Source organism: Protopterus annectens, chromosome 8.part0 (assembly GCF_019279795.1).
Source record: "Protopterus annectens isolate FY-2018-M chromosome 8.part0, PAN1.0, whole genome shotgun sequence".
NCBI lineage: Eukaryota > Metazoa > Chordata > Ceratodontiformes > Protopteridae > Protopterus > Protopterus annectens.
This window is the reverse complement of record NC_056741.1, coordinates 1,417,711,079-1,417,724,832: the sequence shown is the minus strand read 5'-3', so window position 1 is coordinate 1,417,724,832 and position 13,754 is coordinate 1,417,711,079. Positions and strand designations below refer to the sequence as shown.

The 13,754-nt window shown below is 37.4% G+C and overlaps 1 protein-coding gene across 1 annotated transcript in view; it reads right to left on the bottom strand.

Moving 5' to 3' along the window:
- Positions 1-13,754, bottom strand: part of GRIK4 (glutamate ionotropic receptor kainate type subunit 4) — a 5,029,336-nt gene that overhangs the window by 174,710 nt on the left and 4,840,872 nt on the right. The window contains exon 20 of the mRNA XM_044081017.1: positions 8,357-8,582. Coding sequence (XP_043936952.1) covers positions 8,357-8,582 — 226 coding nt within the window. The remainder of the gene's footprint in view (positions 1-8,356; positions 8,583-13,754) is intronic.

The window sequence follows — 13,754 nt, the reverse complement described above, 5'->3', positions numbered from 1 at the left end:
TGGACATTTTCAAGAATAATAATGATGTCAATAAAGTGGTTGTGGAAAACATTAAATTTGTCAATAGAAAAGGAAGACATTTGATATAATTACTTTAAAAGTGTGGGAAGTCTTCTAGAAATAAAGACATACCTGCAGGAATATTTAAATGTGGATTCTGTTTAAATTGCAGGTGCATATATCAAAGCCTGCACTTGTTATCACATTTGAAAAGAACCATTAAAATCAATGGACATTAATTGCAGGACCATGATGCCAGTATTTGTGGTATTCTGCTATGGCTGCAATTGTGTTTACAAAGGTAAGACCACATGAAAGCTGCCACATCCATTAAAACTACAGACATACCTTCGAGTTCAAGATATACCTAAAACTGGCTTATATCCAGCAATTACACAAGACCAAGTTCTAAAAATGGTATCAAATGTTTTAAATACTGCATTGGTGGGTCCTGACAGTATCCCTGTTTGCATCTAAAATAGCATGTAGCATGATTTATCCTCACCCCTAATAACACTGATCAATCTCACCTCCATACATGTTTTCTGCCAAGTGAATGGAAAACAGCTAAAGTCATTCCCCTGCATAACAGAGGATCTTCCACCGACCTGGGCAATTACAGACTATAAGTTTGACCAGCTTCATATGCAAAGCCATGGAAAGACTTATTATGGAAGAAATCAAACAGGATATAGGTAACCTACAAACACAGGAATTGTCTAACTTTGCATTTGTAAGGGGCAGTTCATTCTTACTCAACCTGATAGATTTTTTGAAAAGTTACCACAGCAATGGATGAAGGCAAAATGGTACATACTGCATACCTTGAGCTGGCCAAAGCTTTGACAAGATTCTCCACTTAGGCATAGTAGAAAAGCAAAATAAACTGGGAATAAATCTCTATGTCACCCAATGGATTGACAACTCACTTACAGATAGGACACAGGAAATAAAAATAGGGCAAGTTACCACCACAAACAGACCAGTCCATAGTGGAGTCCCCCAGGGTTCTGTGGTGTGTCCTCTCCTGTTTGGCATCTACATTTTTAAAGTTAAAGCCAATATCAAAGGGTTCTTACTGACTGAGTTTGCAGATGACTGCAGGCTAGGAGCAGTCACTGAATTCCCAAATGACTTAGCCATCCTGCAGGAAGGTTTATCACAAATAAATAACTGGTGTCAAAATCATGAACTTAAACTAAATGCCAAAAATGCATTATTGTATCCTGTGGAAAGTCATCTACCCAAGGGGACTACCACATTGACTATACACCCCTAAGAGCTGACGCAGCTGTTTGGGATTTAGGATCCTTTGTAGACAGTGACCTAACTTTTGACTAACGTGTCCATTGTTTTTTTTATCTTTATTAAATTATCACTTATAACACAGGCAATCATAAATTTATATAAATGAAAACAAACCATATTTGACCTATTTTTAGTTGTGAATGTTGTACATCATTTATAATCTATCCAGTTATTGTCAGTCAAACATTACACAGCTTATTCACTTCCTGCCTTCCATGATACTTCAGTCCCCCTCCAAAAACATTATTCTGCATGTATTGTTCCCACAATTCCATTTTCTTCTGTGTAATTTGCTCCTACCCTTTTCTAAATATCTCACTTCTAGTTGTTTTATCTCTATTATTATATTCACTACTTCTAATACAGTTGGTTTAGACTTTGATTTCTATTTTCTAGTAATTGCTTTTTTGATAACAATCAGAATTAAACTCAGCCAATCCTTACTATGTCTAGGGAATTCCAATTCTGTATCATAGCTCAAACAGCATTTCCTTTGGTATACCAATTTGCTTGCCCAGTATTTCTACAGGGAATTTTTAAAGTCTGCCAACTCATTAAACTCCCAATAAATATTTTTCCAGTTACTTCTTTTTTCCACATCACACCTCCATCAGTTGCAATCTACCTAAGCAAAAATTCTTTGGAATCTGCTTGGGGTATAAAAATACCTATGCAAACATTTCCAAGCAAAACCATGTGCCCATTGTTGTAAGAAACTCTTATATTGCACAGATTATAAACAAAGGGCTTGGGTCTAGATCTAGGAATGCCATTGTCTCCCTTTACTCAGCCCTCATTAGGCCAATTCATTGAAGATAATGCCCTCTTTTCTGTGTATCTGTCCGGTCATATGGAACAACTGGAATGCCCACAGAGGTACCTTACTAAAAGGATACAATGTGTAAAAACATTTCCTACATGGACCAACTCAAAGCTCTGTCACTATACTCGGTATCCTATAGACTGCTAAGAAGTGACCTGTGTCTGGCATACAAGGCATCCTCCGACCTAGTACTTAAGGATTTTCTGTACATCAGCAATTCGAATGGCATCAGAAACTTTCAGTCTAGGGATCTAAATCTTTTCTGCAACATCAACAGAATGGTTTAGAGGACAGGTGTATCTCACAGAAGATACGGCTACTCTGGAACTGACTCCCCATCCACATAAAACAATTTTCATCCTTGTCCATATTCAAGCACAACTTGGATCTATGGATGGAAAATAGAAAATTTAACCCATGAATGCCTCCTGTACTACTAATGAAAAAAGACAGTTCCTAAATGTTTTATCCCATTCATGGGTCCCCTCATATTATCTATGGTATGAGCTCATGTATTCTGATTTGGGGTAATAACCATGGGATGAGCAAGACCAGTCTCTAACCAAATAACTAAGTTAATTCAAGCACAAAATGCGAAATTGGCTAGGCTCACAACAGCAGCTAGCTTAGTACTTACCTATGAACCTATAAAGATGAAAACATCGTATCTAAGAATACTTTGGGCCTGACAGGGATACAAAATGTTTACATTTTGTGTGACTGAAAAGGTAAACCTGAACATGTGAGAGTAATGGTGGACTGCGATTTTAACAGCAGGTTGGAGTAGATAGAACTGCATTGGTATTTGCTTTTGAATGCATTTCAATCTCAGGTCTTAATAAACATACTCAAATACATTTTGAAGTGAAGGCCTATTTCATAATCACAAAAAACGGATCTTTCTATGTACTTATTCAGACTTTACAACATTGCTGATGATGATATTTATCATTTCTGTGTTTTACTGGTACAGATAAATACAAGTTGGCTTTGAAAATGAAACATTCTAAGGAAGTCTCTTTATTAAATGTGAGACAAAAACATGTAATAATATATTTTTTTAATTTTTGAATAATATTATATTTGTGTTTTCCATGGGCTTTTGAGGAGATTTTATTTGTTGATTTGCTGGTATTAATGCTTCTGGCTTCCTAAAGTGTAAGTTTAGTGTATTTTTAAAAGCACTAATTATATAAATATGTTTGGCTTTATTGACATTTGTACCAATACCACTGAAACTGAGACACTATCAAATCCCAAGAGAATGCCACTTTGGTTTCATAAATAACACATTGTTTTGCTCAGTAGTACTCATGTACTGATAATAGTAACTTTGGCTTTAGTGCAATATCATATCAAAGCCTACATTTGTGTAATATCTAGTATGCATTGCAATGGTGACTTATGTCCTACAGGGAGAGTGCTAGCATCCATTGCAAAAAAAAAAAAAAAACAGTTGCCTTAACTTTCAATAACGTGCTGCTGTGCTTGTATTTAATCAAGTTAACATACGTTTAATGAGTCATCGTTATGCTGCACTTTTGCTGTAACTTCTAGTCATCGTTTTACCTCCATTTAGAAGTTTCTTTGACTAAACAAACATAATAGCAGATACAAAAAAATGATAAACATTACATGCATTTCTTAGGACAAAGTTTTTAAACTAGAAAACAATTCCCAAAAGCAATAAAAAACCTAATTTACTGAAGTCGGTACATAAGTTTAAATGTGGAATATGATCAGGTAGATTCTGTTTCAGGATAAGAAAAAGGTGCAGATACAGATGTCATTCTGAGCTGTCTAGTTCTGGATTAAGTCATCTTTTCAAATAGTTTTATTTATACTTTTTTGGTTACATTAGGCTGTATTACCTTTCAAGTTAGCCACATGATTTGCTTACATGTTCATTAAACCGACCATGTAAATACATCAGACAGACCTTTAATGTGCTGAATGAGCTAATGCTGAGAATGCAAATACAGCTTTCACTCCTCAAAGACAGAGACCAGATGGCATGCAAAAGCAGTTCTATCTAGATCTACCCACTGTTGTAAAAGCACTTCCCATAAAACAGACCCTTGCTTCTTATCAAGGAACTCCTTCAAAATGCAAGCAAAGGTACTTGGGTGTTTGACTGGTATTGGTCAAAGCCTGGAATATCTGTATTCATCTACCATATGTTATTAAGGCTAATTCCTTCAGATTATTGTACTTTTACTATGGGGGACAACCCCTGACCTTGACATATTAACTTGTGACACTGGCATGAATTTAAATTCTTTATCCTGGCAGTGCACATAAGCTGGTGAGGGCTGGTTCTTGTCTTTGTGGTGACATCATCCTAACCCTGATCTCCCACAAAGGCAACCACCTTATGGTGGTCTTAAGTCTCCACCACAGACTAAAACCACTTTCTGCATCTTGGAATATGTAACCCTCAACTATCCTCTTACTGCTGGACAGTCCAAAGACATGCGTCTGGAGCATTTCTCCCTGGACTATCTCTGAAAATGGGGTCTGTCCCAGTCAGACTTTCCCATTAAACAAATGTTAAATAAATAAAAAATGGGAGACAAGCTTGTGTAACTTTTTAATTTTCGCCCTTTCTTGGTTGTCTTCTCCATTGTTGGCCAACTAATCAAATCTAGGTAATCTGGGTTGTAGTCAGAGCTTCATCAATAAAAGATGGAGCCAACAGCTTCTTGAAGTTGAGATCAAACTCCTGTGTCCATTTCTTTTCAGGGCCCTCCCATACTATTGCATTTAATGGCTATAGCACTGTTGAGATGTTGTAAAAAGCTAACAGTTTACTCATTCCCCTGTACAACCTCGGTTGTGATGTACTCTGAAGCCTGACAGCCTGACACACATCCTCTGCATTCTTCTGAATTCTGTATTGTTCATGCTTGCCATATGAAATATTCACAAAATGGAACACTGTCCTTCAAAAATTCACTCTTGTTTATCTGCTTCGAGCCCTAACTTTGTTAGCCTGTTTGAGGCTCTTCGTTTTCCACTTTCACACTTATAACCCCTTGATAAAATTGCAGTTTATGAATAAATACTTGGCTCATTGCTCACTGCAAAATAACAGGGACAGAAGGCACTCTATAAATTATTCGATTATACTGAAGAAACTCCTCACAAATGTTAAGTGCCCGGATTCCATTTTTTTTTCTGTGCAAGTCTATTTTGTATTGATTTGTGAACATTTCCCTTTCCCAGCCAGGGATATTAAAATAACTTCCATTACTGGCAGGGAATAGTGCACAGACCTCTGGATTAGTAGTGACTCTGAAATCTGCACATGCATCAACATCCTCTAACATGCTTCTATTGAGCATTAGGTTTAAGGTTATAGTCCATTCACTACGCCATTCTTTGGACAAATTCTTAGCATCGTGCAGCCATTAGAGTTCATTTGCTTTTTTGAGTATTATACCAAGTTTAAGGACTACTGGCCTAAAAAGCTTGACTTCAGTCATTCTATAGTGAATTTTTGCATAGCCATATACTAGCCTAGTCTCTTTTAAAGGTGTGCCTTTTTTTGAGGACAGGGAATTCTGATAAAAAGAAGAAAAATGAAAGTGTGATGTCATTTGTTATGAAATCATGTAATGAAATGAGACATTAAAAGTAGGTGCATTTTTCTTTTTCAAGTGGTCCCACTACTACTGTTAATTATGATTTTAAGGATGATTGTGCTTGTATGTGGGATGACCTTCTCTGCAGTATATTTGAGATGAGGCATAGTGTTATAAAGAGGAGACAGGTCTTTTATGGCCCCAAATATAAGACACATGTTTCCTCTCAGGAGGTAACATAGGACCAAAAACAAAGATGGTCTCTTAAGCCTCTGAGGATAACAGTGATGAACAAAGACATTAATTCTTTTGGGCATCTTGCATTACTCTGGTGTCCACAAGCATCTCCTAGGATTACTACTGTCACAAGCACAGATCACCTTTTGGCAACAAACTATTACCATCACCTGAGCACCTGACATCCAGAACAGGGTCGCATTACTCTTTACATTACTGTCTTCTTCAGGATTGATCAGGGAAGCTCTTCTAGACATAGGAGCTGAACTAATCCACCATAGAAACATTGCTATCTCTAGTGCACCTTAACACTTTGGCTTCACAGGCCTGCTTATTTGTCTTCCCAGCCATCTCATGATACATGGAAAATCAGTGCTAATGAGCACATTTCTTTACCTGAGTTCCAAGAACATACAGTTGCTGGTCTGATGAGACAATTAAACAACTTCTTTGACTTCTTCTGGCCCTGGGTACTATGGTACCAAGTGCACTTATGACTATCCCCATCTGCATCATTTCTTATAAAAATGCATGACTAGTACAAATGCTAAAAACAGTTTATCACTCAGGTTCAAATCAGACAAACTGTTCTTCCAATCATGCTCCTAAAAATATCTCCACATTCCCCATATGACAGTAGAACTACAAATTCCATCATTAGTATCCTGCGAAGGATGTCACCCAGATCATCTAAGAAGGTCAATACTGTGAAAAGCCCTTAGAGTCACACATACAAACAAAATACAGAACTCCATTCTGCAGGTGACCATCTTTTTACTGGCACAAACTCCAACTGAAAAGCATTCAGCCAGGGACTTGTGACTATCTTTACATTTGCCTGGGCTCTCTCGTGAAGGTCAGTTACAGAGAAAGGAAAAGACCATCTGAACATAAGATCACTGGTTCCAGTACAAATAATTTGTGTAAAGATAAAATCCAACACACCCAGCTGATACATTTCAATTTCTTGGGCAAGGTCTGACTTTTCCAGCAGAGAAGCAACATGCCATACTCAAAGACCCAGTTTCCATTGTCAGTATCTTGTCTGCCTTAATAGAAGTTGCTCCTACCTTCAACTTTTTTGGCAAGACATCTGACCTCCACCCTTCATCTTACTACTGGTGAGTCCATGCAGCAACTTTACACTGCTTCCTCAGGTTGAGATTAGAGGCTAGAAGGGTCACCATACCTCTAGGAACTTGTCCCTGAAGACTAGCACCACCAGGCTTGGCTACAGGCATGGCTTACAGTTTTTTTAAGTAAATCATCATGGGAGGCATTCTGGATTAGGTGATACTGATAACATATATTAATATTAGCTGCATACACTAACTAAGTGGTGTGAATGAACCTTACCTCTAGATGAGTCCAACTGTTTATGTGACACCTTGATTGCATGTGCAAAAATTGGAAAATGGGTTTTGGCTGGACAGATTTAAAATATTTTGAAATAAGTATAAATTAAATGTGTCATATTTAAGTAGCATTATTATGAATTATTTCCCAAGCAACATTGTGTTTGGATTAATCTGCTGGTGTTTTACCATTTCTAGCAGTAGTACAAGTGGGCATGAATGTTCACATAACAGTTCTGGAAAAGAGTTAATGATTTCCCCATCTCAGTAATGGCAGGTTTCATCAAGTTTTCATTAAAAAGCTAAGAAGATATTCACCCCTATGCTCCTGCATCATAATTTTCATTAACTCCAAGATCACTCAACAGTGGGAAAAAGGAGGAACTTTCTTAATACCCTGACTGACGATCTCACACTTATGCACATACTTTCTCACTGATATTACACACACACACACACACACACACACACACACACACACACACACACACACACACACACACATCCTCATATTTCTACAGGCAGACTTACATCCACACCCATACTCACAAATGTGCTTTTTGCCCATTAACCTCATATTCATACAGAGAGAGAGAGATACACACATACATGCACACACTGAGCTCATCCACCAAAGGTCTGGTAACCACCAATTTCAACACTAATACACAGACCTTTGTCACATGGGAATCAATGAAATAGTGTGATAATACCCACTTTGATAAAATTATTCCTTCTATAGAATGAATGTAACCTGATTTTTGATCTATGATGACAGTCTATGACGTAAAGTGGAACTAATTAGAATTATCCATCATTTTTCAGTAAAAATAAGATAAGTCATTGTTTGGAGGATTGGTATGTGAATCTTCAGTTTGTATGTTTCTGTGCTTACATGCATTATATTTTTATATATAAAAAATGCCATCATTGGTTACCATTGAATGACTGTCCATCCCTCCCTCCCCCGCTCTTCTTTCTAAACAGAAAGGGAAGATCCAAGTCACTGGTGCAAACTAAGCCCTCACCTTCAAAGAGAACACACTTACCAAGTGGCATACCAATGCCATACCCTTTGGTGTCCAGCAGCCCCCCAATCTGAGTCAGGTTACAATTTCGCTGGCGATAGTACTCATTCATGGTGGACTCCAGTAAGAAGGCATAGTTGGAGTTTAGCACCCTTGCAGTACCTTCTTCTGTACTCTTCACAAATACACTGGGCTGCTTTGATTTCATATAGTTCCACATACGCTGATAGGTCTGATAGCGGGAATTCTGATACAAAGAAGAAAAATGAAAGTGTGATGTCATTTGTTATGAAATCTTGAAATCACCTGAGACATCAGATGTGTGCATTTGTTTTCTTTTTCAAAAGCTATGCAGCTACAAAAGTCACAATTAAATAGCAACAGATAACAAAGGACTTGCAGGCCTTAATTTACTGCCTCCTCCTAGTTAAGACACCAACTCATGTGTATCTTGTACTGATTCCATCAAGACTGGTTTTACAGTACCTCAAGGAAGCAACAGGAAAAACTAGTGAAGGCTGTCACTTCAGTTTTAAATACATGCCATCACGCACCAATTCCTTAATATCCAAAAGTGGAGAATAGCAAAGAGAAAAGGTCACAATATCTAACAGACAAACTTCAGAGCAACAAACAACAACAAACCTGATAATAGTATAATTATTGTTCTCTGTATTTTGACTGCCTGAGGACTTTTCCCTTCAGGTCAGCTAAGTGAGTCTGATTCACTAGGGATGGCCTAGTTATCAAAACTTAAAAAAAAAAAAAAAAAAAAAAAATAGCTTTTAAAAAACTTCCATGGTGACATGTTGAGTATCATCCTTATTTTCTAAAACTTGTTTCCTGATGGTAGCAAACTGAGAGCAGTAGGCAAGATGTACTATGAGATCCTCCTGGATTCACCTGCAACTAGAGAAGTAGCGGTTGCACTATGAGACCTCCTGGACTCTTCTTGAGAAGTTGTTGTTGTGTGTTTCAGCTTTTCCCGGTTAGAGGTCGCCACAGCGGAATTCCGGTCCACTAATGATTGGCAGTAGATTTTTACGTGCTGAGTTGCCGGCCCTGATGCACAACCTTCAACGAAGGTACGCCCATTCATGCATGTCTCCACACAGAAGACGCTCTAGCTGAGAATCGAACAGGACAACGTCTTACTGTGAGGTGACAATGCTACCGCAGCACCACCACCGCAGTTGAGAAGTAATAGCTGCCATTTGCTATCCTCCTGGCTTCACCTAGAGAAGTAGCAGTTCTACAATGAGACTCTCCTAGATTGCTGAGCTTCTCATTATTTTATGGAGAGTAAGTCTGGCTACCCTGCAAAGGAACCTTATTTCTTCTGCTTGTATCCATGATCTCTACTTTAGGTCATTACGTAAAGCTAATGACCATAGATGAGAACAGGGGATTATACTGACCAGCAGATTGACTGTCACTTTCCTACCATATCTGGTTTGATGCCTGTAGTACTACTGCTATCCCACTCTTCTTCTGGTGAGTCTTCTGATCTCCACAACACCCACTTGCAGTTAAACTCCACCAGCTGTGGTGCCTGTTCCTTCCCCACCTCAGGAAAACAATCCACTATTTTCTGGGAAAATGATCATGACCTCTGATTTGAATGAGTTGATTGTTATCCCAATTGCTTCAGTAGACAATCAGTCCAGAGAATGTATGAGATCATAACCACTTCAGGTTAAGAAGACAACATCATCTGCAAATAACAAAGATGTAACCCTTCAAAATTCTCAACAACAAGTTTTGTCAACCCCCAAATAAAAAATCTATTTGATAAGAGAAGGAACATGTACTCACTCAGAAAGCAAAACAGAGTGCTCCTGTCAAGAATGTAATACTCCCTAGCTATTTACCAAACAGCCTTTCCTAAGACTGCTCCTGCATCTTGGAATAGCTTGCTCCAGGAATCTCAATATAAATATATTTATATTCAACAAAAAGCAACACTACAATATTTAAAAAAAAATATATATCTGTAACTGCATAACAGATGCAGGACAAATTGTACTGGACACTCACTCTACATGAACAACTGTCTATGACAAATTCCAATAGGCAATAAATTGTGGCCTTCTACTACAATTACCCAAAGTATAAATTATATCACAATGTATAAATACAAATTATTACTTTGACAAGTTATGTTATTTCAATAAATGTACTTGTGTGTCTAGACTTAGCCCCCCCCACCCCACACACATGCATATATATATATATATATGTAAGCATAAACTTCCATCAAAAAAGCAACTTGTCGATCAATGGTAGACACCTTAATACTGAAATACTAAACACTGATCCACAGAGGACCAAAAAAAAACACACATAATGTTTCGTTTGCAGGAGGCAAGCATCCCTGCAGTCCCACACCCCCTACTAATTATCTTTCTATTTATCTTTCTCTACTAACTCAGAGATCACACTACAGTGGGGAAAGGGCATATTCGCCATTCCTCACTGTACTACAGTCTTGTACTGACCAAGCTGATACATTTCAATCAGCTGATTTTCAATTAGCTGTACCAGTTCTGTCACTTGTCAATGAATGGACTCATCGACAAAAGGTTCTGATTGTGTGTGTGTGTGTGTGTGTGTGTGTGTGTGTGTATTACTGCATGGACACATTTAAATTGAAATGTATATTTTTGCTTTGTGCTACTGATATTTCACATTTTACTTCCTTTTATATATTTCATGATGTAAATGGGAATACACCATATTTTGCTTGCTGCTTTTTCACTTTTTACTTCTTTATATTTCACGGTATAAAGTACACTGTATATTTTGCATGCTATTTTTTGCATTTTACCTTCTGTAGATTTTTTTCCATTTCACATTTTTTGTGTTTAGATTACATTATGTGTTTACTCTATAAATGACTGATTATCTCCTACACCTTTGCCAATTGATATGCATAACCATCCATGGTTAAAAAGTGTCCAAGGACCAGTCTACTTAGCAAGTTAACAAATGACAAACAAAGCAAAAATAAATTAACTATATCTGTGAACTAGTCATTCCCTACATCTTGACAGCACCTTGATATTCTGAAGATAAAAATCAGAAACAGGCAGGGATGTAAGATACAACCTTGTTGGAATCCCATGACCACTCTGAACAAAGCAGACATAACACAGAGAATATGGGCATAGCTCTCGTTCCTCAAATATGGCAATACAGCAGCACCCCTGGGACTCCATATCTTTTATATGTTTATAGGAATTTACAAATCCATTTGTATACTAACCTTTGTAAGTTTAGCCAGTGGTGGCTGGTGACTTCAAATCAAAGGGGGGCTGCAGGAGACAGCTGAATGGGTGGGGTCAATGGGAATGGATGTGGCCAACTAGAAAGGGGAGGAGCTATGCTCAAAACCACAAAAACTGTAACTTTAATTAAATACTCTGCCCTGGGTGCCAAACCATCATTATGAGAGTCCAATCAAGACAAAATGAAGTGTAGAAGAAAAAACATATTTCAATCCATTGGCTGCATGACAGCTTACTTAATATCTAGATGAAAACAAAAAGGTTGTGAGGCATGAAAAAATAAATTACTTTTTAAATACATTACTGGAATGCCAGTCAAAATCAAGTATAAGAAAAACAAGCAGCACTCAACTCAAACCACTTTTACTTGTACTCCAGTTCTAATTATAATTTATATTCAGCTTTATTAAAGTACAAAGTAACATGCTGAAAGTAGCAATCTCTGTGATACCCCCACTTGTAAAAATGTTTCTTATCCAAAAAAGACCTGCTGCCTGACAACAACTATCTACTTGTTTCATGGGGAAAACATGATCAAAGTAAAAAATGAAAAGGAAACAAGAAACAAGCTCAAGATACATTGCTTAAAGGATTACTGCACAGGTTATGGACCACACATGATTGGCATTCTGTTTAGTTTGCAGGTAAAGCCTGTAATGAGCTCTTAAAATAATGTAATCCTGTCCTTTATTACAAATACTTTCATATGCATTTCAATACCCAAGGCTTATATGTTATCTAGTTATGTAAGTATTCTCTGCATGGCAACAACAGAAAGGCTTTCAATGTTGGCAATTCTTTAACAGTATGCTTATTAAAACTTACTTGCATCTTACAATCTCAGACAAGCTTACCAGATGGTCATTAAAGCACTGCTACTTAAACACAGAGCAACAGGCACTTTCTGAATAATAATAAGCATAAATCAACAGTATAAAAATATGACAGAAACCAGAACATTCTGCAAAATCAAGGACAGATGAAAAGCCATTGTAGAACTTGTGTCTACCTTGGATGGGGGGATAGTCTGCACATTTACACTGCATAACTGCTCCTTGCCTTGCTTGGACACATCCAGAGTCACTACATGGGGGAGTGGGGTGCAACAAGTATGTCACAATTTGAAATGTCTCTGGCTGACTGTGATGGCCCTGACACATTTGTCATACCTCTCAACCTCAGAGCAGGAAATCTGGACAAAGCCATACATAGAAGTGGGACAAAGGCCCAAAAATAAGGACAATTTTTAAATATTGCTCTTATAAACTTAGAAAGATAATAGAATAGTAGGTCTTGCATTAGTATGAATTTTCTGAAGGGTATGAAATCTGAAACTGAAATGTCTGTCATTATTTTCTAACTTCAGTCTTTAATGATTTGCCACTGATTTGCCAAAAAAACACAATTTTATGAAAAATAGACCAAAAATGTGATTCAAAAATATAAGATAGCCACACAATACAGCTGGGAACCTGTCAAAGAAGGGACACTTTTTAATATTAGTACTGCTAACTTGAGCAGCTGACAAAATAAAATAATCTACATGCATTTCTGAAATAAAAGTAATCTATAACTGATTATTACAGTTATTTATTAATTGTAAACCCTCCATGTTTTCTTCCAAAATTGCCATTTTGCGGAGGGATTATTAGGGGAAGAGCAAAATTTTGAGCCAAAATCGGGGACAGTTGAGAGGTTTGGATATGCCTAATTCTATAAAGCAATTTATTTGCATGTACCTCTCAACCTGTTAATGCAGGAAATCTGGACAAGGCCAAGTATATGGGGGAACATATAAACAGTACTAAAAATTGCTCTTGTATAAACTGAGACAGTTGATCGAATAACAGGTCTTGCTTTAACATGCATTTTTCTGAAGGTTATGAAGTCTGAAACTCAGTGTCTGTCATTATTTAATGACTTCATTCCTAAATGATTTGACAGAAAACCACAAATTTTATGAGGAACAAATGAAAAATAAGAAGCAAAAATCTATTCATTCTGCAAAAATCTGGACAGTTGAGAGGTATAGTTCAGCCGGGGCTGTCTTTGAGTTTGTTGCCCTTCCCCCCTCACAAAATCATGGTTGAATGGAGCTTCCCCCCTACAGCCATTCCAATGAACCATTACTT